Here is a 27850-nt window from a genome sequence, read left to right on the forward strand (position 1 = left end):
TGGGGCATTTATGCACATCACCAGCAATGAACCTCAAGACTTGAATTTTGAACAGAACACATAGATTGATCAATGAATCTCTCAAGTGCTCCTTTGCAGATGCGATAACAGTCAGGCGGAAGAAAAAAGAAATTTTAGCCCCCAGGCCCTGAACTAGGCCCAACCCAGGTGATTGAATTTGCCAGAAGTGTCCGTCTAAATGTGACCCAGATCTCATCCGAAGAAAATGTAATCATACATGAGCCATATTTCTATGCTATATAACCTGTATTTATAGTGCATGTCACTGTGAACTTACCAGAATACAGGGTAAAAGTCTTTACATCACAGTAGTCTTAGTATTTTCTATGAGGTTTGATAATTTTAAATACAATTCTAGTACTTAAAGGGAAGGAGTCATCAGAAAATAACTTGTTTTAATCAAGGTTTTGTTAAATGAATGATATATATTTTGGATATTTTTATTTATTTATTTTTTTTTTATAATCCTTATCACTATACTAAACTCACTCTTCATGTTCTAGATCGATGACTTTTCAGAAATCTATCATTGCAGACAGGAATACTATGAAAAGGTAACACCTGTATATACAGTAGAGAACACAGGACCCATCATTCATAACAGGTAATGTCACAGCACACCTCCTCCTCCTGTACAATGACTGATAACACCTCTATATACTGCAGATTACTCAGGATCCACCATTCACAGTAGGTGATGTCCTGGCAGAATGACAAACAATGCTCATGACAAGTAGAGACGGAGCCGGTCTTTAGTTGCTAATATCTGAGGCTTTACTGAAAACATAGGAAATAAGAGTTTAATATTGGGCCTAGTGGCGAGTGTGAAAATTGCAAGTTTTCTGAATTATTTTTTTCTAAAGATATTCCATTTTTAGTATAATTTTCAGATCACACACAGCTCATTCACTAGCTTAGTTTCTGATGACATTCCCTTTAACGTCTAACGAAACTGGACAATGGTGATGTCTACAATGCAAGTTTCTTATTGAAACTGTATTCACAGCAAAGCAAAACTTGGAAGGAGGATGTTGTTTAGGCAAAAAATGACACAACACAGCATTAACATTCTACAAATAAAGGTTCATTTCCTCTTCGACACAACTGGCAAACAATGTGGCAAGTCCTGAGCCGTCAGTGCCATTTTTTATAAGCTCTTCTACCTCCTCAAGTTGCTTTTTTTCCAAATGCTTCATCTTCTTCAGCAGCTCCTTCATAAAAACAAAAACATGAAATCCTAAATAAATGACATTTCATACCACCCCATGAACGCAACTTTCTACAGAAGATTACGATGTATTTCAAATTAGCTGCTCGTTTGACACATGACTATAGAATACTTAGCCTTTGATTTTTTTTCTTTTTAAATGACAGATACACACGTGGTCAAAATTGTTGGTACCCCTCGTTTAATGAAAGAAAAACCCACAATATTTCTGTGACTAAACTTGAATCTGACAAAAGTAATAAATTAAAAATTATGAAAATGAAAGTCAGACATTGCTTTTCTGCTTCCACAAAATTTAAAAAAAAATTAACCTCATGAAATAGACCTGGACAGAAATGATGGTTCTTCTTTACTTAATATTTTGTGGAACAACCTTTTGAGGCAATCACTGCAATCAAACGATTCCTGTAACTGTCAATGAGACTTCTGCGCCTCTCGACAGGTATTTTGGCCCACTCCTCATGAGCAAACTGCTCCAGTTGTCTCGTGTTTGAAGGTTGCCTTTTCCATGTTTCAGCTCTTTCCAAAGATGCTCAATAGGATTTAGGTCAGGGCTCATAGAAGGCCACATCAGAATAGTCCAATGTTTTCCTCGAAGCCACTCTTGGGTGTTTTTAGCTGGGTGTTTTGGGTCATTATCTTATTGCAAGACCCAAGACCTGCGACTGAGACCAAGCTTTCTGACACTGGGCCACACATTTCTCTCTAGAATCCCTTGATAGTCTTGATATTTCATTGTACCCTGCATAGATTCAAGACACCCTGTGCCAGATGCAGCAAAGCAGCCCCAGAACATAACAGAGCCTCCACCATGTTTCACAGTAGGGACAGTGTTCTTTTCTTGATATGCTTAATTTTTCCATCTATGAACATAGAGCTGATGTGCCTTGCCAAAAACTTCCATTTTTATCTCATCTTTCTATAGGACATTCTCCCAGAAGCTTTGTAGCTTGTCAACATATAGTTTGGCAAATTCCAGTCTGGCTTTTTTTTTTTCTTTCAACAATGGTGTTCTCCTTAGTAGTCTTCCATGAAGTCCACTTTGGATCAAACAACGACAGATGGTGCAATCTGACACTGATGTTCCTTGAGCTTGAAGTTCACCTTTAATCTCTTTAGAAGTTATCCTGGGCTCTTTTGTTACCATTCGTATTATCCGTCTCTTTGATTTGTCATCAATTTTCCTCCTGCGGCCACGTCCAGGGAGGTTGGCTACAGTCCCATGGATCTTAAGTTTCTGAATAATATGTGACATTGTAGTCACAGGAACATCAAGCTGCTTGGAGATGGTCTTATAATCTTTACCTTTAACATGCTTGTCTATAGTTTTCTTTCTAATCTCCTGAGAAAACTCTTTCCTTTGCTTCCTCTGGTCCATGTTGAGTGTGATACACACCATGTCACCAAACAGCACAGTGAGTATCTGTAGCCCTATATACAGGCCCACTGACTGATTACAAGATTGTAGACACAACTTGATTTAGCATGTCCCTGTTGTCACATTATTTTCAGCGGTACCATCATTTCTGTCCAAGCCTATTTCAAGAGTTTAATTTTTTTTAAATTCTTAAAATTCTGTGGAAGCAGGGTTGAAAAGCAATGACTGACTTTAATTTTCATAGATTTTTAATTTATTATTACTTTTGTCAGATTAAAGTTATTTCTGTGACCATTTTGGGTTTTTCCTTTCATTAAACGAGGGGTACCAACTATTTTGACCACGTGTGTACTACCTAATGTGTAGCAGATCAGAAGGTATCTGGGGGCCGAGACCCCAATTAATCACTCAAAAAACAAAAAGTTCTGCAATGTGCAGCTCAGGCAGAGGTGAACGTACACAGCGCTCTACGGAAAGTCTATGAACCTGTGCACAAGCATGGGGTCAATAATCACAAATAAAAACATATATACAATTTTGATATATATATATACATATATATATATATATATATATATAGAGATATATATATATATATTTTTTTTTTATAACCCTTAAATGGGGGGGAGGGGGGCATACACAATGAATATTCACAATAAAACACAGAGGGGGTATAATATAAATGGCAGCATTATATTCCCAGAGTTAAATTTACAGGTCTGTGTATAAATATGGTAACAGGGTCCTTAAAAATAGAAGTAAATATTAAATGGACATGTAAATGGCAAGTATAAGAGACCCATATCAAAAAGGCAAATGTGCCATAGGAATAACACAGAAAAAGAAAACCCCAAAGACTGCAAACATATAGAAAATGGTAATGTTATATTCCCAGAAATATATATATATATATACACACACACACACACACATACATACATACATACATACATACATACATACATACACACTAGATGGTGGCCCGATTCTAACGCATCGGGTATTCTAGAATATGTATGCAGCCGACCGGGCGCAATCAGCAAAGCGGTGTTTAAATTTGGCGCCAATAATGCTGATTGGTCACGGCCGCGACCAATCAGCGAATCCTATTAGTGAGGACTGGGGAGAGGCGCTGCCTGTGCGGGTACTTCCGCTGCGAGCAGCCGGGAGATGAGCGGCTGCTCGCAGTAGAAGTATCCCGACCGGCGGCGCCGCTTCGTGGTCCTCCCTTCACACTTGCCGTCGGGAAATCAGCGGCGCCGCCGGTCGGGGTAGTTCTGCGAGCAGCCGGAAGATGAGCGGCTAGCTGACCTCCTGCGTCGCTGATTGGCCGTGGCCGGACCAATCAGCGACACGGGATTTCCTAGACAGACGGGATAAGAAGAAGGCCGGTAAAGCCTAGGATTTACCGGTCAATCTGGATATTTACCGAGGCCGTCGGTAAAAGCTCAAAATGAAAAGTAAAATTGGACTTTTACCGGTGAAGTCTTGGTAAATCTTAACATTTCTCAACAGCGTTGGTAAAATTCAGATGTATTCCATATAAACGAACGATTTTGGACTTTTACCTGGGCGAATTGGTAAATCTTTACATTTACCAGCATGTGTTGGTAAAAGTAACTACATTTACCAACTGCGCTTACACCCTTCTCAGCTACATTTACCAAGAAGCCGAGGTAAATGTGCACATTTACCAACTGCGCTTGGTTAAAGTCAGATGTTCCATCTTCACACCTGATATTTCTGACTTACCACGCTCGACGGTAAATGTTAACATTTACTAAGACTTCACAGGTAAAAGTCCAATTTTACTTTTCCTTTTGAGCTTTTACCGACGGCCTCGGTAAATGTCCAGATTGACCGGTAAATCCTAGGTTTTACCGGCCTTCTGACTTTTACAGTAATATATATAAATTTAATTCTGGGAATATAATATATATAGGTAGAATAAGAGTCATAAAAAATACCATTCTGTCCATTTGACATTTAACTGTAAGTATAAAAGATCCTCAGTACATATCAAAACAGACATACCATGTAATAGGGAATAACACAGGAAAAGAAACCCCAGGACTCTGACGTACGTTTCGCCAGGTGGCTTTCTCAAGGAGTATGGAGGAAGTGCACAGAGTGGCGTACTGGCTCACCAAACTCTCTCTATGCACTTGGGCAAAAGATTGTCGCTTCTGCCTGCTGAGCAAAGCATCTTCTTGAGTGATTGTTGGGGGTCTGGGTACCTGGAACTCTACACATTATGTTGTACCATTTATAAAAAAAAATAAAAAAAATTAAAAAAAAAAACCTGCGCTTTACTCGCCTTCCCCCGGACGAGCCCAGAGCCTCTGCCGCTGTCTGCAGCGTTGATATCACATGGACACCGCTGCAGCCAATAACCGGGCTGAGAGGCTCATGCAGAGCCGCTGAGCTCAGCTCTTTGCTTCTGTGCCGTCTACGCCACGTCAGCGTTGGTTGCAGAAAACAAGACACAAGGGGCACAGCAGCAGAGACTATGTTTTACTCACCCTACCCCAGGTTCTTTTCTCAAAGAATCTCAAATTTCACTCCATAAACCTGAATGGAGTTATCCCTGGACACGTTGCATGGATTTCTCCAAGCCCTTTTCAGATAAAGGGAAAGGAGTCACAGAAATTTTTTGCAATAAATCTGCTCTGTGTGAATTCCCGGTTACAACGCTTACATAAATGTAAGTAGTTATATCCTACTTAGAACGATTATGTTGTACCGGTGATGTTTTCATGGACACGAGAGCATCTTCGTGTTTCTTGTATAGTTGATGTCTCCTGTCGGGCTTCGTTTGGAATCTCGGCTTTTGTCTGACGGGATCATCAGCCCCAAAAACAGGAGAAGCTGTTCTTACAAATGGATCAATCTGAGGCACAAAGATGAATGGCTTGAAAACAGATCTAGAGAAAAATAATTTATTAAAAGTAGAGAGAGAACCAAGATCTGGTTTATAGAAGTAAAAGGCACCCACTAAATCCATAGAAGGGATTGTTCTGCAAGTGCAAAATGTCCGGCTTTATACAAGGCCCCCTTCACACGTCAGTGTCTCTGGTACGTGTGGTGACATTGTCACACGTACTGGAGACAGTGACACACGTAGACCCATTCAAATCTATGCTCTGCGGACATGTCAGTGTGTTCCCACGGACCGTGTGTCTATGTGCAAAACACATATACATGTCCGTTTTTTGCTGGCAACACGGTATGTCTGTTTGGGTATGTGATTATAATGCTTTTTAACTATTCATTTTATTTTTTGTGCATTACATTGCACCCAATTTCTATATATCTAAGTTGCAGAATTGCATTGTAATTTAAGGAAACCTATCACCTGAAAAAAACAACAACAAAAAAAAAAAAACAGCTATTAACCTGCAGGTTAAAAGCATTGTAAACCTGCCCGGCGCCGGCATTTAGACCCACGCTGCTGGGAGGAAATTAACTTTATTCCTCCCGAAAGAGTCCCGATTTCAGTCACCCACTGTGTATAGAGTGGCAGCTGTAACTGTGCCCCCGGCACTGACTGACACCCGCCACTAATGCTGATCTGCTCTCAATCAGCTGCCACTCTATACACAGAGCGGTGACTAAAACCGGGATGCTGCCAGGAAGAATAAAGTTAATTTCCTCCCGGCAGCGTAGGTCTACATACCAGCGCCGCGCAGATGAACCCAATACCTGCAGGTTAATAGTGTATTTTTCAGGTGACAGGTTCCCTTTAACTTTGTGGCTATGTGCCTACACAAACCAGTTATTACTCCTTGGTAGCATTCTGCCATCTGGTGGCTACCCTTGGTATTGTAACCTTATTTTCATTATTTTGTGTTGCTCATCGGCCTCTCTTTGCCTTCATTGCTCCTTGTTTTTAGTATTAACTTTTAAAATTCAAGACTTATGATATATTAAGATTTAGCAAACACTATGATAAATGGCACCTTTTCAGACTGCCTCTTCTAAAAATCAAACATTATTGATATATCTGCCCTACTATGTACGCAGGTACACGATTAGTCATAGAAATTATTACATAATTTTGCAATTTTTCAATAAGAAAAGCAAACAAAAAGGACTTGCTGGGGCATAATGTGATGTAGGGAGAGGGTCCGTCTACTGATGACCTACCTAGCAGGGTCTGGGGTGCCAGTGAAGAAGTGGCAGCATGGCTGGCTCGGATCCTGCGGCAGAATAGAGACCATGCTTCCAGTTGTCATAAATCCACCCTCCATGTTGATGCCACTCTGCTTGTCGGATAGGATTTCCATCATGGTTTCAGCTGTCAGGTTTCCTAGAAGATGTATGATGGATTCCCATTAGCCTCATGTCCAGACGCCGGGATGTCTTGTGTTGCAACAGTACCAACATGTATACATGATATCAGCCTATATAATAGTATAAATGTGGACAAACCCGTACAATCCTCTTCACAAGAAATGCAAATATTATGTAGTTGGGACCTGCCAGAAAAAGCAGATCGGTTGTAAAGAAACACCCCAGTATCATGCATCTCACCTTTATATTTCCTGAGCAGTTTATATCCTTCACAAAATCTGTCCCCAGAGGACGAAGATCTGGATGGGTTGAAATAGGAATACACTGCTGCAAAATTAAATTCTTTTCTCCCATCCCACCAGCCTTTCGTCTTTGCGTACTCCCTCATTGCAGGGTGCTCACGGTCAATTTTGGTGGTGATGGAGAGGTTGTTGGATATATTCTTTATACCATCTGTTAAAAAAAAAAAAAAAAGGTTAGAGAACGTCATTCAATGGAAGGTTTTCATGGAAAGTTCATCTGTTGTAACGGTACATGCTAAACAGGAGCGTCTACTTAGAACTAGATCATTAAAGGGGTTGTGCGGGACTAGGAATAAGTCCAATGCTGACTCTCCACTGGGCCCCTGGTGTCTGTTACCTACAGCGCTGACAGCACGTCATCAGCACTGCAGGCAATCACTGAGCTCAGCGTTGGCGACACAAGACACTGCTCTCACCGATCGGTTGCAGCCCTTTCTATGTGATGTGCCAGACTACTCCTCGAGACCTGTCTGTTTTAGAAAACATTTGTTTTCCTTTATGAAACAGTTGTGGAGCAACTTTACTTTAAACTTTAGTCCTATTCCTCGGCTATTGCTCCAGTGAATGTTTCAGTGAACTGACAGCTGTTCCTATCGGCGCCATCGACAGGCTGGATTTCAACACTTGTTGGCTCTGGTTGGACAGTGGGGGGCGCACAACCTACTGACAATTAAAGTTACAATGTAGACGTACAGTATATCAATCATGGAAGGAATACACTGAATTTCTAACGAGGTGAATAATCCCTATTAAAAATGATACCTTTATTAAAACTATTAAAAGAAAGAGGAAATAAAAACTTGGTAATTCCTATCCAAGTACTTATAGATAGTGTATACCTATATGGTGACCAAATAATATCCAATTACTTTAATACATCACATAGAAAACAGGATCAGGTAGGGGGGGGGGGGGTGTCCTAACATTTTTCCCAAAGACCATGGAGGATGGCACCCTAGATAAAGCACGCTAGTTAAGCCCCCCACCCCCGCTCACCGTCGGCTAACCTTAGGTAGTCCTGAGTAAAGTCAGTCCCCAATGGCAGCGTACATGGAAAAAGAGGACAGAGCATCCAACAATACGGAGCCAAAGACTGGTCCTGCCCGATATATAGTGAGGTGTATATATAACCCCCAACATTCATAAGTGATGAAACTGCACATGTATGGAAATTGTGTCAGGCAGGGTTTATCTTTAGGGTGAATCATTGAGGGAAAATGTTAGGACACCCCGCTGCCTGATCTTGTTTTCAGTCCTGTTTTCTATGTGACGTATTGATTGAATATTATTTGCTCACTACATAGATATATGTATAAGTAGTTGTTGGATAGGAATTACTGAGTTTATTTCCTTTTAATAGTATTAATAAAGTTAGAATTTTTAATAATAGGGATTTATTCACCTGGTTAGAATAACAGAGGAGCGACAGAAAGCATAGCTGCAGAATTGTTATTCCATGAGAATTAACAAGTGTCCCTGGATTGCCTCCTTTTGGATGACTCTCCCTGTATTTTGGTGAGACGCTCTCGCTGCTGTCAGAAGCATAGTTGTGATGACCGGATGATGAGGAAGACTACCACTGGCCACCACAATGCATATGGCAGTCTGAGAAGCTAGCAAACATCTTAGGGCCCCCATACACATTGACAGACCCACCAATATTGACAGACCCACTAATATCGACGGGTTTAGCTGACAGCCTTAGGGGGCTCCCGACAGATGATGTCAGAGCAGAGACGGGTCCAACACCTCCAAGTTCAGACTGCCGATCAGAGATAAGCCGTCACTCTGCAGAGTGAGAGATCCTGTGTACGGAAGAGTTGGGCGAGACAGCTGCTGACAGGTATGTCAGTTGTATGGGGAACTTTAGGTAAAACAAGTGGGGGCAGCCAAAGAGGTGCAGAAGAGGCCACCAGCCATGTTTACTATGGATTCTCCAGCTATGGTTACATTTTATATAAACGCTATAATGACCATCTAATAAGTCTCCTTTGTGCTGCACCTCTTACCGTCCACTTTCTCCGCGGCCCAGTACCGGCCGGCTGTCTCCAGGATCCACGCTTCCTTCCTGTCGGCTATGAGGAAGCTGTTGTGATAAGTAAAGGACATCGGACTCTCCATGCAGTTGCCACCTTGACCGTATTTTTCTATCAAACCGACGATCACATCCAACGCTCCTTCAGCCGTGTCCGCCCTCTCCAGACCCAACCTAGAAGACACATCTGCATCACAAAACTCCTCTCTCTGCTGGTTCCGACAGTAAAAGTGAAGCGTTCACTCCCCGACCTGACAAGGTCCATGCCCAGAAGAGCCTCGTCATCATCAATCTCCTCTTTACCCCATACGGCTTCATTTCCAACACACACGCCCAATTCGTTAGCTCCCATCTCCGCTCCCCACAGCCAGGACGGACGGCTTAAGACCACCGCATGGGTCTTCTCCGCCTGTTCGATTTCGATGTAAGTGCACTGGGGGCAAAATTAATAAAATAATTGTCAATAAAGGAAAAATATATAATATATAACCTATGTACAATTACATGGTATCAAAGCTCCACATGTGCACTGATAAAAGTATTTTCCCCCTTAGCGCCTAAGTCTGAAAAACAGCACAAGATGCCGCCACCTATAGGAGATCTGCAGCGACTCCGGACTTGTCTCCCATCCAGCACATATGGGGGCGTCATTAGTCAGATGCAGCCACAAGGACACGTATTCGAGCCCTAGAGACAAGTTTTGCAGGTACTTTGGTACCTCGCCATATACACTAATGTACACGAAGGACGCAATGTGAACGGGGCCTTATAGTGTCAGCCGAACCCAACTTTTTGTTAGATCCTATCGGCTATAAAACGTCCATGCCTTTGTATTTACAACTACTGTTGTAGCTTTTATTTATTTATTTTTGGTTATTTCTGATTTCTAAATCCCATTAATATTTTATTAAAAATAAAAAAAAAAGGTGAAGAATTGCCATACCTCTACTTTCTCTCCAGGGTCATAAGATCGTCCTGGGTAATACACGATCTCCTGGATTTCATCACTCGGCCTGTCGGAATTTTTTCCAAAAATAATTCTGTTGCCAACTGTTGCTTGTGGAAGAGCGATGAAGGTGTCACAGGAGCAGGGATCCATATCGTCACTAGGATCTGCAGGTATAAAAGAAAAAATAATGAGTTTTATATGTTCAAACAGTTATATAAATGTTAACCTTCCTGACTGATAAGAAAAAGTGACCGGACCCTGCTGTTATCATGATTTTATCATACAATGCCCTAACCCTAATGATTGTGGGTTGTTTTTTTTTCCATTTTACTGCCAGTCCATCAACATCCATTCTTAAAGGGGCAGTCCATAACTTTTACATTCATCTAACCTTATTTGTTCTGTCCTTTGGTAGTGCAATGAGCTGTAGGGTGGATTGCTGCTAACAGGGGAAAAAAAAAACTCTTTAAATCTTCTTCGTTAGCAAGTGTGAACGGAGTGTAAGTGCAAACGGAAGAAAGCGTGTGACTTGTTTTTCAGCGAGTTTGGAAGGGAGGAATTTGGAGTGAATTGCTTTCTGTATTTTATTAATTCTTTACATTTCTTTTTACTTAACATTTCTGTCTAGTGCAATCCCTATTAGAAAATGAGCTCCATTATTGACAATGCTATCCAGTGTACATCTTGCCACATGTATGCATTCCTTGAACAGCCGGTCAGGGTTGCTTACTGCTGCGCGAGATGTGTGCACGTTGTGCGTTTGGAAGCCCAGGTACTGGATCTAAATGAGCAGTTGGCAACACAGATCCATTGACAATATGGAAAGGAGTCTGCTGCTCACGGAGGTAGATGTGGGGGAGGGTGGTAGTAGAGAGCTGCAGGACAGTGAGGCAGCTAGCTGGGTGACAGTTAGAAGGGGGGGGGGTAGAGGGAAGAGTGCCAGGGAGGCTAGTCCTGATCTGGCACACCCCAATAAGTTTGCAAAGTTGGCAGATGAGGGGGGTGTCAGTACAGTTGTAGCACTGCTGCAGCAAGGCATGTCCTCTGAAAGCTGGAGGAGTGTCAGCTCCAGTAAGGGGGGAAATAGGAGAGCAGGCCAGGCAGGTGCTGGTAGTGGGGGACTCAATTATTAGGGGAACAGATAGAGCAATCTGTCACAAAGACAGGGATCGTCGAACAGTGAGCTGCCTACCTGGCGCTCGAGTCTGGCACATCGCTGATCAGGTTGACAGATTACTGGGAGGGGCTGGTGAGGACCCAGCGGTCATGGTGCACATTGGCACAAATGACAAAGTTAGAGGTAGGTGGAAGGTCCTTAAAGATGATTTCAGGGAATTAGGCTGCAAGCTTAAAGCAAGGACCTCCAAGGTGGTATTCTCTGAAATACTACCTGTACCACGTGCCATGCCAGAGAGGCAATGGGAGATTAGGGAGATAAATAAGTGGCTCAGGAACTGGTGTAGGAAGGAGGGGTTTGGGTTCCTGGAGAACTGGGCCGACTTCTCAGTTGGCTACAGATTCTACGCTAGGGACGGGCGGCACCTCAATGGGGAGGGTGCTGCTGTGCTGGGGGAGAAAATGGCTAGAAGGTTGGAGGAGTGTTTAAACTAGGGATTGGGGGGGGGGGGGGTGGAGGGTATTCATTTTATAGGTGGGGGAAGATAGTGACCAGGGCACAAAAAGAAATTGAGAGTGGGGTTGAGGAGTCAATATAGTAAGAAGGAATAGAGGTACAGAGAGATATATAAAATGCATGTACACTAATGCCAGAAGCCTCACCTACAAAATGGAGGAATTAGAATTAATTTTGTTGGAAAATAATTATGACATGGCTGGACAAGAGCCATGACTGGGCAGTTAATTTACAGGGCTATAGTCTGTTCAGAAATGACCGTACAAACAAGCAAGGGGAAGGGGGGGGGGTGTTTATATGTAAAATCATCCTTAAAACCCATCTTGCGTGAGAATATATGTGAATCTAATGAAAATGTAGAGTCCCTGTGGGTGGAGATAAGGGGAGGGGAAAAATAATAAAATTACTGATAGGGGTTTGTTATAAGTCTCCAAAAATAATGGAAGCAGCGGAGAATATCCTCATAAAGCAAATAGATGAAGCAGCGACTCAAGGAGAAGTCATTATTATGGGAGACTTCAACTACCCTGAAATACATTGGGGAACAGAAACCTGTAGTTCAAGCAAAGGAAATAGGTTTTTGACAACGTTGAGAGACAATTACCTTTCACAACTGGTTCAGGACCCAACAAGAAGGGGGGCACTGCTAGACATAATATTAACCAATAGGCCAGACCGCATATCAAATATACGAGTTGGGGGTCACTTGGGTAATAGTGATCACAAAATAATACGTTTTCATGTAACCTTTAATAAGATGTGTAGTAGAGGGGTTACAAGGACACTAAACTTCAGGAAGGCAAATTTCCAACGGTTGAGAGATGATCTTAGTGCAATAAACTGGGACGATATCCTGAGACATAAAACTACACAAAGCAAATGGGAGACATTTATTAACATTCTGAATAGGACCTGTGCACAATATATACCCTATGGGAATAAACATGCTAGAAATAGGAGGAAACCACTATCGCTAAATAGAGCTGTAAGGGGCAATAAGTGACAAAAAGAAAGCATTTAGAGAACTAAAGCAAGTAGGTAGTGATGAGGCATTAAATAAATACAGAAAATTAAATTCTGTAAAAAACAAATCAAGGCAAAGATTGAGACTCATTGCCAGAGAAAGTAAAAATAATCCCAAAACACGTAAATTACTTACCGGTAATGTGTTTTTTCGGAACTCATGACGGCACAACGAGAGAGAGGGGATCCGCCCTTCAAGGACAGCAAACCTTCAAGATAAAAAGCGCGGCGCCTCTCTCCGCCTCAGTGGATTACAGAGCATGAGAGGACACTCGAATTAGAGTACATCATTTTATTAACCATAAACGAATTTCACCCATGTGAATACTCAACACCCACCAACCGGAAGGTGAACACCATAGTGATAGGGATGTAATGTAAAGGTGCAGTCATGGGTTCCGAAAAAACACATTACCGGTAAGTAATATACGTGTTTTTCTGTCACCCATGACGGCACAACGAGAGAATTACAGAGAACTAGGTATGTAAGGGAGGGACCACAGCCTGCAGAACCCTTCTCCCAAATGTGAGATCAGAGGAGGCAGAAAGGTCAAGTCTATAGTGATTATAGAAAGTAGACGGAGATGACCACGTGGCCGCCTTACATATTTGCTCAATGGGCACGTCCGCTCTTTCTGCCCAGGAAACAGCCATGCCCCATGTAGAGTGGGCCTTCAGATTGTTAGGAGGATCTCTGTCTGATCCCGTATAGGCCATCGTGATGGCTTCCCGGATCCACCTTGATAGAGTGCCTTTAGAGACCTTTGATCCCTTTCGGGAGCCCTGAAAGGAGACAAATAGAGCCCTATCCTTCCTCCATGAGCTCGTGGATGCTAAATAATGTATAAGGCATCTCCTGACATCCAAGGTATGAAATCTTTCCTCCTTGCTATTTTTTGGTTCAGGACATAAGGAAGGTAGGGCTATCTCCTGAGACATATGAAATTTAGAAACAATTTAGGAAGGAAAGCAGGGTCTGATCTCAAAACTACCCTATCATCTAGAACTAAGGTAAAAGGTGGATCTGCAGATAAAGCTCGTAACTCACTAACCCTCCAAGATGATGTTAAGGCCACCAGAAGTATTGTTTTTAGGGTGAGTAATTTTATGGACCCTGAGCTAAGGGGCTCAAAGGGAGAACCTGTTAACACGTTTAGCACTAAGTTTAAATCCCAAGAAGGGACCCCTATTATAGGGGCTGGATTGGCTCTACTGCATGCCCTCACAAACCTGGAAATCCATTTGTTACCGGCCAGATTATAATTATACAAGGACCCTAAGGCAGAGATTTGGACCTTTAGGGTGCTAACCGCTAGGCCTTTCTCCAGCCCTTTTTTAAGAAATTCCAAAATGGCCGTTATGGTAACCCCCCCACCCAGGGAGAATCCCTGAGATGACAAGAATTTCTTCCAGATTCTACTGTAAATTTTAGTGGTGATTGGTTTCCTACTAACTAGAAGAGTAGTAACTAGATTCGATGAGAAACCCCGACCCTCTAGCAACGACCTCTCAAGTTCCAGGCCGCTAAGTGCAATACTTTCACCTGAGGATGGAATATAGGACCTTGAGCAAGAAGGTCGGGAATCTCTGGAAGAATCCAGGGGTTCGGGACTGACATGCTCCTTAGCCAAGAGAACCATGGTCTCTTGGGCCAGAAGGGAGATATGAGGACCACTCAAGCCTGATCCTCCCGGATCTTCCTCAACACGGCTGGAATTAGGCAAGTTGAGGGAAAGGCATAGGCCAAACTGAAATCCCATCTGCACTGGAAGGCGTCTACTACTAAAGGGTTTTCTGTGGGATTCAGGGAGCAGAACTTTTTTAACGAGTCGCAAACAGGTCGACCTCTGGAGACCCCCACATGGCCACTAGCTGGCGCAAGACTGAATGACTTAGAGTCCATTCTCCCTGCAATAATGGCCTGCGACTTAGAAAGTCTGCCATCGTGTTGTCCTCTCCTCTGATATGAAGGGCCTTTAAAGAGAACTTTTCCTTTCACTAGAGAAAATATCCTCCCCGCAATCCGCATTAGTGATTTTGAGCGAGTTCCCCTCTGGTGGTTTACATATGCCACCGTGACCTGATTGTCTGACAGAATTTTTATGTGATGCCCTTGTAGAAGGGGTAAGAAGCTGATTAGTGCCTTCTCTACTGCTCGCAGTTCCTACATGTTCGAAGACTCCAGACTCTCCTCCTCTGACCAAGTCCCCTGTATCGGGCAGTTGTCTAGGTGCGCCCCCCACCCCCTGGGGCTGCGTCAGTAGTAATCACTCTGGTAAATTGGGGAACCCAGGGGACACCTGTCTGGAATGTGTTTGTCTCTAACCACCAATACAGAGACTGAATTACATTTTGTGGGAGTGTTAACCTGCCCTCCAGATGTCCCCTGAGGATGATTTCGTTCTTTAGGACGTCCCATTGCAATGATCTTGAATGAAATTGGGCGCAGCATACCGCTGGGATGCAGGAAGTGAGGGACCCCAACAGAGACATGGTCCCCCCTGATAGTCATTACTGGGTCTGTTATGGCTGTCGAGACTAAATTTTTTATTTTCTCTTTTCTGCTCGGGCAGGCGGCATTCCTGTCGAACCGAATCCAGAGTAAGGCCTAAAAAGATCTGAGTTGTTTGCGGGATCAGTTTTGAATTTTCTAGGTTTAAAACACCATCCTAAGTTTTTTAAGATGGTGCACACCTGATCCACTTGGGCCAGGCAGTGATCGTAAGTTTTGCCCACTATTAGTAAGTCGTCCAAGTACGGGATTATCAATCTGTTTTCCTCCCTGAGATGAGCCGCAACCTCCGCTATAAGTTTTGTGAATATGCGGGGCGCTACTGCTAGGCCGAAGGGAAGAGCTCTGTACTGGAAAAGCTTGACTCCCCCTGTACAGTTACGGCTACTCTGAGGTATTTTTGAAAGTCGTAATGGATTGGCACATGGTAATACACATCCTTTAGGTCCAACACTACCATGTAGCAGCCGGGGAATAGAAGGCTTATCGTTGATTTTATTGTTTCCATCTTGAATGATGGAATATTCAGGAATTTGTTTAGGCCTTTCAAGTTGAGGATGACTCTGTATGAATTGTCCGGCTTCTTTATAAGGAACAAGGGGAATAGAACCCTCTTCTTTCTTCTTGTGGTGATACCTCCAGCAAGACGTTCTTTTGCAGGAGACCTGAAATCTCTTCCTCCAGTGCCCGCTGTTATGGTAGAGAGGATCTTAAGGCAGTCGGGATAAATTTCTCTGGTGGGTTCCTAAGAAATTCCAGTTTTAAACCTGATTTTACTAAATTGAGGATCCACTTGCCGGGAGAGATCCTTTCCCAGGCTGGAAGGAAGAGAGAGAGCCTCCCTCCCACCTGGGATAGAGTGTCATTTTTGGGGTTTGAGACTATCCTGGGAGGGCCCGCCGAACAAAAATCCTCTCCCTTTCCTGGAACGATCCTCTGATCTAGATTGTTCTGTGGACGTCCTTCTGCGGCCAAATTTCTTCCTCCGAAAGGACTGCTTAAAAGTTGAGAAGGAAGATTTAGGAAATCCTTTTTTGTTGTCACCTGCTTTCTCCAGAATTGTGTCAAGAAAGGCACCGAAAAGAAAATCTCCTTCACACGGAAGAGAACATAGCTTTCCCTTCGTATGCATGTCCCCCGGGCAACATTTCAACTAGACTGCTCTACGGCTGGCATTAGACAGGGCCGCAGATCTTGCTGCTAATCTGGCAGAATCCGCAGAGGCGTCCGATAAGAAGGCCGCTGCTCCTTTCAATACAGGTAGAGAGGCCAGAATGGAGTCCTGTGACTCGTTGTTCTTAACCTGGTCTTCTAACCTATCTAACCAAACCATAAGGGATCTTGCAGTACAGGTTGCTGCTATGGCTGGTTTCAATGCCCCTGCTGATGACTCCCAAGTACCCTTAAGGAAGGTGTCTACCTTTCAGTCAAGTGGGTCCTTCAGCATCCCTGTGTCTTCAAAAGGGAGAGAAGATCTTCTAGAAGCTTTGGATACCGCAACATCCAGCTTCGGGGCTTTATTCCAGGAAGCGGTATCTTCCTCATTAAAGGGATATTTCCTTTTGAAGAAGGATGGAAGGGGACCCTTTTTCTCCGGCCTATCCCACCCCTTCCTGATAAGTCCCTGCACCTTATCATTAATCGGGAAAACTATGTTTTTTCCGATCCAAGGTGCCGAACATAATATCCTGTACCGATTTTTTTGACTTCTGGTCACCTAACCCCACTGTGGACCTGACGGCTTTTACTAAGCTATCCACACTTTCCAGGGGAAAAGAATGACTTGAGCCTGCCTCGCTATCCGAAGAGGAAGAGTCAGTGCAGTCATCCAGTATTCCCTCGTCAGATTCAGAGTCTGAAAGGGTTGGTGGGGGTTTTTGCCCTATGGGCCTGGGATGCTTGGGAAAACGACTTAAACGATTTTTCTACCTCAGACCTAATAAGGACTTTTAGATTTGAAGAAAAATCCGGGGTTCCCTCCGAAATAGTTTCCTCAATACATGGCTGGCATAATCTTTTGGGCCAGTCTTTAGTCAGACCCCGTTCACACAGGGCACATACACTGTACTTGGATTTCTCCATACATTTTTTAGGGACATGCTGACCATATAAGGGAGGAAGGAGAGGGAGGGAGAGAGAGACAAAACAGAAAAAAGTCTACATTAATACGTTGACTTTCACGTAGCTCACTCACCACCCAGTAGATAAAGACAGGGTACCGGAACGGGAGGCAGGAGGGTATCCGATACTTCTCGGGAGACCGCGGAATCATTGATCCTGCAGGAGCTATGCCGGCTGGATCTTGAATCTCTGGTGCTGAGAGTCCCAGAATGCCCACTGCTCCTGCTCTGTGGTGGACGCTGCTCCTGGGTGTGCTTCTGGCGCCGAGGCTGCTCCATCACCTCGGGCTGCTGCAGCTGCAGCATGGACTGCTGCTCTTGCTGCTGATGCGGTGGGGAGGACTGCTGTGAGGCCATTACGGTGCACTGCGCCCCTGCCTGGCCGGTGATCTACCCTTAAGTACCCTTATTGTGCCAGGGAGATCACAGGCCGGCGTCCCCGCAGCTTCCGGTACCTCCCCCGAAAATTACATCTGGGGGTCAGAGGTCCTGGCGCGCGTCATCGGGGCGCAGGGTTTGCTGGCTACCATGCTGTATAGGTGCCGCAAACCCCCGCCCGCACGTGGGGAGATCACATGTCGGCACCCACAGTGGCGCTTCCAGGAACCATGGGACCGGCCGCAGCAGAGACTGTGCCCGGTCACCACTGACCGGCCCCGGTAAGCTTGAATTTGCTGCTGTCGCCGCCGAGAAGGAAGGTCCCCCATCAAGGACAGGAAACCACTGAGGCGGAGAGAGGCGCTGCCCTTTTTATCTTGAAGGTTTCCTGTCCTTGAAGGGCTTATCCCCTCTCTCGTTGTGCCGTCATGGGTGACAGAAAAATATTCTTTAACTACATAAATAGTAAAAAACTAAAAAAATGATAGTGTTGGCCCCCTTAAAAATAGTCTGGGTGAAATGGTGGATGAGGATGAGGAAAAAGCCAATATGCTAAATGATTTTTTTCTCAACCGTATTTACATAAGAAAATCGCATGACCGAAAACATGATCAGTGATGAGAAAAATTCTCCATTAAATGTTACTTGCTTAACCCAGCAGGAAGTACGGCGGCGTCTAAAAATCACTAAAGTTGACAAATCCCCGGGCCCGGATGGGATACACCCGCGAGTACTGCAGGAATTAAGTAACGTCATGGATAGACCATTATTTTTAATCTTTAAAGATTCCATAATAACAGGGTCTGTACCACAGGACTGGCGTATAGCAAATGTGGTGCCAATTACAAAAAGGGGACAAAAACTGAACTTGGAAATTATAGGCCAGTAAGCTTAACCTCTACTGTGGGTAAAATCCTGGAGGGTTTCCTAAGAGATGCTATAATAGAGTATCCGAAGAAGAATAACCTCATGACCCAATATCAACATGGGTTTACGAGGGACCGTTCCTGTCAGACTAATCTGATCAGCTTTTATGAAGAGGTAAGTTCTGGACTGGACCAAGGAAATGCAGTGGATGTTGTGTATATGGACTTTTCAAAAGCTTTTGATACGGTTCCACACAAAAGGTTGATACATAAAATGAGAACAATGGGGATAGGGGAAAATATATGTATGTGGGTTAAGAATTGGCTCAGTGATAGGAAACAAAGGGTGGTTATTAATGGAAAACACTCAGACTGGGTCTCAGTTAACAGTGGGGTACCACAGGGGTCAGTATTGGGCCCCCTTCTTTTTAACATATTTATTAATGACCTTGTAGGGGGCATACAGAGTAATATTTCAATATTTGCAGATGACACTAAACTCTGCAGGGTAATCAATACAGAGGAGGACAATTTTATATTACAGGAGGATCTATGTAAACTAGAAGCTTGGGCTGATAAATGGCAAATGAGTTTTAATGGGGGTAAATGTAAGGTAATGCACTTGGGTAGAGGAAATAAAATGTATAATTATATGCTTAATTGTAAAACACTGGGCAAAAACTGTCACTGAAAAAGACCTGGGTGTATTGGTGGACGACAAGCTCACGTTTAGTGGCCAGTGTCAGGCAGCTGCTGCAAAGGCAAATAAAATAATGGGATGCATTAAAAGAGGCATAGATGCTCATGAGGAGAACATAATTTTACCTCTATACAAGTCATTAGTGCGACCGCACTTAGAACACTGTGTACAGTTCTGGTCTCCGGTGTATAAGAAAGACATAGCTGAACTAGAGCGGGTGCAGAGAAGAGCGACCAAGGTTATTAGAGGACTGGGGGGTCTGCAATACCAAGACAGGTTATTACACTTGGGGTTATTTACTTTGGAAAAACAAAGGCTTAGGGGTGATCTTATTACTATGTACAAGTATATGAGGGGACAGTACAAAGACTTTTCTACTGATCTTCTTACTCTGGGGCCTGAGACGGGGACAAGGGGGCATCTTCTACGTCTGGAGGAAAGAAGGTTTAATCATAATCACAGACGCGGATTCTTTACTGTAAGAGCAGTGAGACTATGGAACTCTCTGCCGCATGATGTTGTAATGAGTGATTCACTATTAAAATTTAAGAAGGGCATGGATGCCTTTCTTGGAAAAGTATAATATTACAGGTTATAAATACTAGATTCCTTCATAGGGCGTTGATCCAGGGAACTAGTCTGATTGTCGTATGGAGTCGGGAAGGAATTTTTTTCCCCAATGTGGAGCTTAGTGTTTGCCACATGTTTTTTTTTTGCCTTCCTCTGGATCAACATGTTAGGCTATGGGTTGAACTAGATGGACTTAGTCTTCCTTCAACCTTAAAAACTATGTTACTATGTACAGTATATACATTGAATTTTGTTGATTGCACTTTCCTGCCACCTGCTGGTGAAGTGTAATACTGCATCACACAAAAGTAGTTATTGTCCTATTTTACTCAATGATAAACGCAGACCAGCTCCTCCTGGGGACATTTAAGGCTGACAACAGCTTATCCTGATGATATTGTCTGATTGCAAAGCTGGAGCTGCTTCTTCTTAAACATAAAAATCCCATTAATGTCTACATTAGTTTTACTTTGGGTGGCCAGAGGCTATTTTTTTTCTAGGTGCCTGAGAAGAAGAGCAGCATGGAAAAAAAAAGTGGGCTCTGGTGACAAAGCAGTAGTTTTGTACCACTTGGTCCATCTCTACATAAATCTCCATAATCCTCAACATATATGAAGACGGGTGCAGCGGCGGAGCAGGCACTGGATCACCCAGCATATAAGTGACACAGATACTGCTGGAAAAAAAGTAAGAAAGAGTCTGTTTACATTTCAGTTTTTTAGATTGATTTTGGAGCAGATTCACCTCTAAAATCCACATAAACACTCAGACTAATTAAATATTTTGACCTTTTTTTTCCCTAGATTGGAGTGCCTTTTTAATTGTAAGGCTGTGTGCCCACGATGCATTTTTGGTGCGGATTTGCAGCACGGAAACGCTCCAGAAACGCATTGCATACCTTATCCCATGACTTCCTATGACATTCTGCAAGTTCTGTGCACATGGTCAGGATTTTTTCTGCGCGGATTTTACTCACAGAAAACATCCAGACATGACCAATTCTTGTGCGTTTCTGCATGCAGATTTGCATATTACAATGCATTGGAAAAACGCATATAAAAACCGCATGCATTTTTCTGCCAAGGAGATGCAGAAATGCTCAGGAAATTTTCTGCTTAATTTCTGCATCGTGGGCACATAGCCTTAAGGGGAGAGGGGTCCAGGTCATAAGACTCAAAATCTCCCTAGAGTGGTGCCCGACTCAAGAGCGCACGCCCAGCAGAGGGAGGGGAATTCAAATGAAACCATAGGCTATGTAGGTATTATAGCCTATACATAAGCTTCAAAGCATACGCTCCTCATTGAATCCATTCCCAGCTGTGTGTATGCACTCCTGAACGGTGCACCTTTTAGGGTAGATTTTGGGTTAATGGTAGAGGGGAGGTCTCAGAACTCAGACTCCCACCAATCTGCTTGCAAAAACAACAAAAAAAAAAAAAAAAAGTTTAAACTTACTCTTTAAGCCTCCTATTGATTTCAAAGGTAAAACACGACCTTATGGTGCTGTCCCCCCACCCCCCCTTAAGTTTTTTATTTTTCAGCATAGAAAATAAATAACATTCCAAATTAAAATTTTCTGAATCAATAGAAGAAAAAAAAAAAACATCATAAGCACAAAAAAGAAAAAAAAATAAACACCCAAAAATACTGCAAACTTTTTCTTGTGTTTGTCTTTTATGATTCCAGCACTAGCATTCTTCAACCTGAAAAATAAATGTAAATAACAAACACTCAGTGTGAACATACCCTTAAACCTAAGCAAATAAAACACCGCTAGTGGCCCTCTCACCTTTAGAAGCACGTTATTTTTAAGCGGATGCGCTTGAGCCCTGTGACTGCTGCTGCACTGTAGAAGCTGTGACAAGCAGAGGCCGCACGCATAATGTAAAGGGGGTCTCTGGTCATATGATATTGATGAGCAGTCATTAGGTGAGGTCATCAATATCAGATCCCTGGGGGTCCGGCACCCCCACCAATCAGCTGTCATCATCTTTGGTGATGGCCAGATGTAGACATTCAATGTTCAATTCTATTCTCTAGACTAGACCACAGCTGATCAGTGCGGGTGTCACTCCCAATATTGCTGACCTGTACTAAGGACGGATCAACAACTTCATGTGAGTGAAGCCCTTTAAATACACAGCGCTGCTACATGCATGTACACAGCTCTTCTGTATGCACGATGCAAACAGCTCATATACAGCAGTTGCGGCTCACCAGCTATTACTAAATTACAAGTGCCTCCATTATATTCAGCAGCTTTCATTGCATGCTGGGACTAGTAGTTCCATAACAGCTGGAGAGCCACAAGCTGCAGACCACTGCTCCCCAGAAAAGCCCCTTGTCCATCCATGCAGGCAGCCATAAAGCATCAGTCTCCCTATACACAGAGACATATAGACCTTTTTGCTGATGTTCTAGTCAGTACAGCCGGGGCGTCTCCACTCACACGTGACTGTTCACACAATCGTCAGCATTAATCCGCCAGCTCTGGGAGTCATCCTCCTCCCTCTGCAGCCAGTAATCTGGGCTAGAACGGAGGGGAAGGTGGCTTCTATCCCAAGAAAAATGGCAAGGCTGCGGGCTGGTATATTTAGTCTGGGAAGAGCCCAAAAACCATGGACCTTGCCAGCCTGATAATGTCAGCTCTCAGCTGTCTGCCTAACCTTTATTAGTTATAAAAAAAAAAAAAAAAAAAAAATGGGGGGGGGGGGGGGGGGACCCACGTCGTTTTTTCATTTATTAGGTTATACAATCCTAGAAAGCTGAATCCATCCCTCCATCTATATATTTATATAAGTTTTTTTTTTTTTCTTTTATATCCACTAAACTACAAATAACATTCATTGCTGTCCACAAACTCTAGAAAAAAGCATGCAAAAAACACACGTATTGTGTGCGGCATTTTTCCTGCCAAGTGATGCAGAAATTTTTGCATCCAAATACTCAACGTGCGCACTGTGCACATACACTTAGGGTATCTAATCCCAGCGTGTGTTACACTCTGCATATCTAATCCTAGTTTATGATACGGTGAGCAGCAACAATTAACAGAATTGGTGTTGTCGGCCGTCCTCTGTGTCAGTATCACTTTGCAATCACCAGTAATGTCTCCCCCTGTGATCCTACACTTCATCCTCCCTTATCCTTTTACCTTATCCTTGGGGTAAATATGACATTTTGCTTATTTGTACGCGGCGTGGTGACCGCGCAGGGTTAGCACAGCACAGCTCTCTACGCCGCGTGGTGACCGCGCAGGGTTAGCACAGCCATTATTCTCACAAAGCACAATATCTGCAGCACAGGTGGACATATAGCTGCTGCACAGAGTTCCAGAGGTGGAGGGGGCCCCTTGCAGGGAAGTAATAATGAGGGCAATCTTGCATGTTTCTCGGATCATGAGGTTTTGGGGGGGCCATGGCCAGATTGCCCTCATCTAATGCAGCGTGCTGGGCATGATGCGATTCTGCAGCTCCGCAGCCTACAGGAGACAAACTGCAGCGGAGCCGCAGGAAACCTTCCTCAGCTTCCTGCCCGGCGCTTACTCTGTAACAGGCGCGCGGCTTGATGAAGTCAGCACACCAGTGTCATTTAGAAGTTGCTGGCGAAGAAGAAAGAATTGACGCTCCAGGGTTGGGGGGGACGGACAGAGAGGTGAGTGTTGTTTATTCTTTTCCCAAATTGTCTCTGCAGAGAGGAAGAGGACTAGAACTCTAGTGCCACCTATAGGAAGTAGCAAACCTAAAAGTCAATATTGACTCTCTAACGAGTCTTGTCACATGACTCAGGATAAAAGCCAGAATGAGAATCTCAATTTGCAGACAGTGTGTTTCGGGGTACTGCGCCTCGTCAGTGCAAAGTGGGAGATATGGTTTGGCTGGGCAAGAGGCGTCTGACCGGGATCCAAGGGGGTAACGTTTCTCCTTGCGAAGAGTGACATGTTAAGCATGTCAAGGTGAGGGGACTTTTAAGCCACAATGCTCCTCTGGGAAATATGCAAATGGTCTCTTCAGAGGGGAAGAGGACTAGAACTCTAGTACCACCTATAAGAAGTAGCAATCCTAAAAGTCAATATAGACTCTCTAACGAGCCTTGTCACATGGCACTTGCAGTGTCTGCAAATTGAGATGCTGATTCTAGCTTTTATCCTAAGTCATGTGACAATGCATCTGTAAAAGAAGGCAGCACACCGACACTGCACATGGATACAGGAATGTAGCCTTATTGTGTATAGCACCGTCCCTTAGTGTATATAGTGTACCCAGGTATTGTGTATAGCACAGTCCCTTTGTGTATATAGTGTACCCAGGTATTGTATATAGCACCGTCCCTTAGTGTGTGTATAGTGTACCCAGGTATTGTGTATAGCACCGTCCCTTAGTGTCCCTTAGTGTGTGTATAGTGTACCCAGGTATTGTGTATAGCACCGTCCCTTAGTGTGTGTATAGTGTACCCAGGTATTGTGTATAGCACCGTCCCTTAGTGTGTGTATAGTGTACCCAGGTATTGTGTATAGCACCGTCCCTTAGTGTGTGTATAGTGTACCCAGGTATTGTGTATAGCACCGTCCCTTAGTGTGTGTATAGTGTACCCAGGTATTGTGTATAGCACCGTCCCTTAGTGTGTGTATAGTGTACCCAGGTATTGTGTATAGCACCGTCCCTTAGTGTGTGTATAGTGTACCCAGGTATTGTGTATAGCACCGTCCCTTAGTGTGTGTATAGTGTACCCAGGTATTGTGTATAGCACCGTCCCTTAGTGTGTGTATAGTGTACCCAGGTATTGTGTATAGCACCGTCCCTTAGTGTGTGTATAGTGTACCCAGGTATTGTGTATAGCACCGTCCCTTAGTGTGTGTATAGTGTACCCAGGTATTGTGTATAGCACCGTCCCTTAGTGTGTGTATAGTGTACCCAGGTATTGTGTATAGCACCGTCCCTTAGTGTGTGTATAGTGTACCCAGGTATTGTGTATAGCACCGTCCCTTAGTGTGTGTATAGTGTACCCAGGTATTGTGTATAGCACCGTCCCTTAGTGTGTGTATAGTGTACCCAGGTATTGTGTATAGCACCGTCCCTTAGTGTGTGTATAGTGTACCCAGGTATTGTGTATAGCACCGTCCCTTAGTGTGTGTATAGTGTACCCAGGTATTGTGTATAGCACCGTCCCTTAGTGTGTGTATAGTGTACCCAGGTATTGTGTATAGCACCGTCCCTTAGTGTGTGTATAGTGTACCCAGGTATTGTGTATAGCACCGTCCCTTAGTGTGTGTATAGTGTACCCAGGTATTGTGTATAGCACCGTCCCTTAGTGTGTGTATAGTGTACCCAGGTATTGTGTATAGCACCGTCCCTTAGTGTGTGTGTATAGTGTACCCAGGTATTGTGTATAGCACCGTCCCTTAGTGTGTGTATAGTGTACCCAGGTATTGTGTATAGCACCGTCCCTTAGTGTGTGTATAGTGTACCCAGGTATTGTGTATAGCACCGTCCCTTAGTGTGTGTGTATAGTGTACCCAGGTATTGTGTATAGCACCGTCCCTTAGTGTGTGTATAGTGTACCCAGGTATTGTGTATAGCACCGTCCCTTAGTGTGTGTATAGTGTACCCAGGTATTGTGTATAGCACCGTCCCTTAGTGTGTGTGTATAGTGTACCCAGGTATTGTGTATAGCACCGTCCCTTAGTGTGTGTGTATAGTGTACCCAGGTATTGTGTATAGCACCGTCCCTTAGTGTGTGTGTATAGTGTACCCAGGTATTGTGTATAGCACCGTCCCTTAGTGTGTGTATAGTGTACCCAGGTATTGTGTATAGCACCGTCCCTTAGTGTGTGTATATTGTACCCAGGTATTGTGTATAGCACCGTCCCTTAGTGTGTGTATAGTGTACCCAGGTATTGTGTATAGCACCGTCCCTTAGTGTGTGTATAGTGTACCCAGGTATTGTGTATAGCACCGTCCCTTAGTGTGTGTATAGTGTACCCAGGTATTGTGTATAGCACCGTCCCTTAGTGTGTGTATAGTGTACCCAGGTATTGTGTATAGCACCGTCCCTTAGTGTGTGTATAGTGTACCCAGGTATTGTGTATAGCACCGTCCCTTAGTGTGTGTATAGTGTACCCAGGTATTGTGTATAGCACCGTCCCTTAGTGTGTGTATAGTGTACCCAGGTATTGTGTATAGCACCGTCCCTTAGTGTGTGTATAGTGTACCCAGGTATTGTGTATAGCACCGTCCCTTAGTGTGTGTATAGTGTACCCAGGTATTGTGTATAGCACCGTCCCTTAGTGTGTGTATAGTGTACCCAGGTATTGTGTATAGCACCGTCCCTTAGTGTGTGTATAGTGTACCCAGGTATTGTGTATAGCACCGTCCCTTAGTGTGTGTATAGTGTACCCAGGTATTGTGTATAGCACCGTCCCTTAGTGTGTGTATAGTGTACCCAGGTATTGTGTATAGCACCGTCCCTTAGTGTGTGTATAGTGTACCCAGGTATTGTGTATAGCACCGTCCCTTAGTGTGTGTATAGTGTACCCAGGTATTGTGTATAGCACCGTCCCTTAGTGTGTGTATAGTGTACCCAGGTATTGTGTATAGCACCGTCCCTTAGTGTGTGTATAGTGTACCCAGGTATTGTGTATAGCACCGTCCCTTAGTGTGTGTATAGTGTACCCAGGTATTGTGTATAGCACCGTCCCTTAGTGTGTGTATAGTGTACCCAGGTATTGTGTATAGCACCGTCCCTTAGTGTGTGTATAGTGTACCCAGGTATTGTGTATAGCACCGTCCCTTAGTGTGTGTATAGTGTACCCAGGTATTGTGTATAGCACCGTCCCTTAGTGTGTATAGTGTACCCAGGTATTGTGTATAGCACCGTCCCTTAGTGTGTATAGTGTACCCAGGTATTGTGTATAGCACCGTCCCTTAGTGTGTATAGTGTACCCAGGTATTGTGTATAGCAGTCCTTAGTATATAGTGTACCCACTTATTGTGTATAGCAGTCCCTTAGTATAGTGTACTCACTTATTGTGTATAGCACAGTCCCTTATTACGCATCATCCTCTCTAGATCTATATGGGGTGGTCCCTTATTACATAGCTTCCCCTGCTGTTATGTACAGTGCTGTCCCTTACATAGCGGATTCTCGTTATTGTTAATCACGTCATGTGACAAGTAGGAAGAAGAGAAAAAGACACATGCTATATAACCAGGGATCACCTCTATTTATACATTTATGTCATGTGACATCCCACTTGTTTATACATACTCACCCCCCAAAGGCTCAACCGTGGCCCACACCAAGGTCCACCTGCTTCACCCACCTGTCTCACCCCCCCCCCCCCGCTGCTGCCCCACCATGGCTCTTTCTATCTGACGCTGAGCGCTCCCTACCCGCACAGCACCACGCAGAACATTCAGCATAAACCCCGCACACTCGTTCTTATATAGGGTCACGTGACTTTCGCCGCCACGTGACCTCTGAAGTTTCACCTTCCAGCTTGTTGGGTACTAACAGCATTCCTGGGCCTGACTCCTCCCACTAGGTGATCACATGGTAGTGACGTCATCAAAGGTCCTTCCGCAATTCAGGATCTCACTCCTACCCTGAAGGAGGAGGAGTTTCCGTGCTGCTGGTGCTGGTGGTCGCGGGACGTGGAGACGCCGTTCTCATCATTACATCTGTGTGTGCGGAGGCGCGGGCCTCCTCCGGGGAGAGTTAGTCACCATGGGGAAGTCATTTGCTAACTTCATGTGTAAGAAGGATTTCCATCCTGCCTCCAAGTCCAACATAAAGAAGGTGAGAAGTGACAGGGCTCACAGTGAGGAAGCGGCGAATTGCTGC

At 44.0% G+C, this 27850-nt stretch overlaps 2 protein-coding genes across 9 annotated transcripts in view; one reads left to right on the plus strand and one right to left on the minus strand.

Moving 5' to 3' along the window:
• Nucleotides 1-248: 248 nt before the first annotated feature.
• Nucleotides 249-27675, minus strand: SCRN3 (secernin 3). Of its 8 annotated transcripts, none has more exons than XM_073646913.1 (9): nt 27499-27547; nt 21647-21711; nt 10201-10370; nt 9509-9690; nt 9232-9431; nt 7161-7373; nt 6774-6936; nt 5371-5551; nt 249-1232 (listed from the first exon to the last, which is right to left on the minus strand). In XM_073646913.1, exons 3-9 carry the CDS (start codon nt 10354-10356, stop codon nt 1092-1094), a joined length of 1236 nt encoding a protein of 411 aa, XP_073503014.1. In that variant the 5' UTR covers nt 10357-10370; nt 21647-21711; nt 27499-27547; the 3' UTR covers nt 249-1091. The 8 variants fall into 8 exon arrangements, with proteins under 8 accessions (XP_073503014.1, XP_073503020.1, XP_073503019.1 ...); XM_073646919.1 differs by lacking the exon at nt 27499-27547 and adding an exon at nt 22411-22477; XM_073646918.1 differs by lacking the exon at nt 21647-21711 and having other exon boundaries at nt 27522-27675.
• Nucleotides 27549-27850, plus strand: part of CIRSR (corepressor of RBPJ and splicing regulator) — a 53454-nt gene continuing 53152 nt past the window's right edge. The window contains exon 1 of the mRNA XM_073646921.1: nt 27549-27805. Within this exon, the coding sequence (XP_073503022.1) occupies nt 27734-27805 (72 nt within the window). The 5' untranslated portion in view covers nt 27549-27733. The remainder of the gene's footprint in view (nt 27806-27850) is intronic.

This window comes from Phyllobates terribilis, unplaced genomic scaffold (genome assembly GCF_046119375.1).
Source record: "Phyllobates terribilis strain yellow unplaced genomic scaffold, ASM4611937v1 Scaffold_9__5_contigs__length_417890890, whole genome shotgun sequence".
In the NCBI taxonomy this organism is placed as follows: Eukaryota; Metazoa; Chordata; class Amphibia; order Anura; family Dendrobatidae; genus Phyllobates; species Phyllobates terribilis.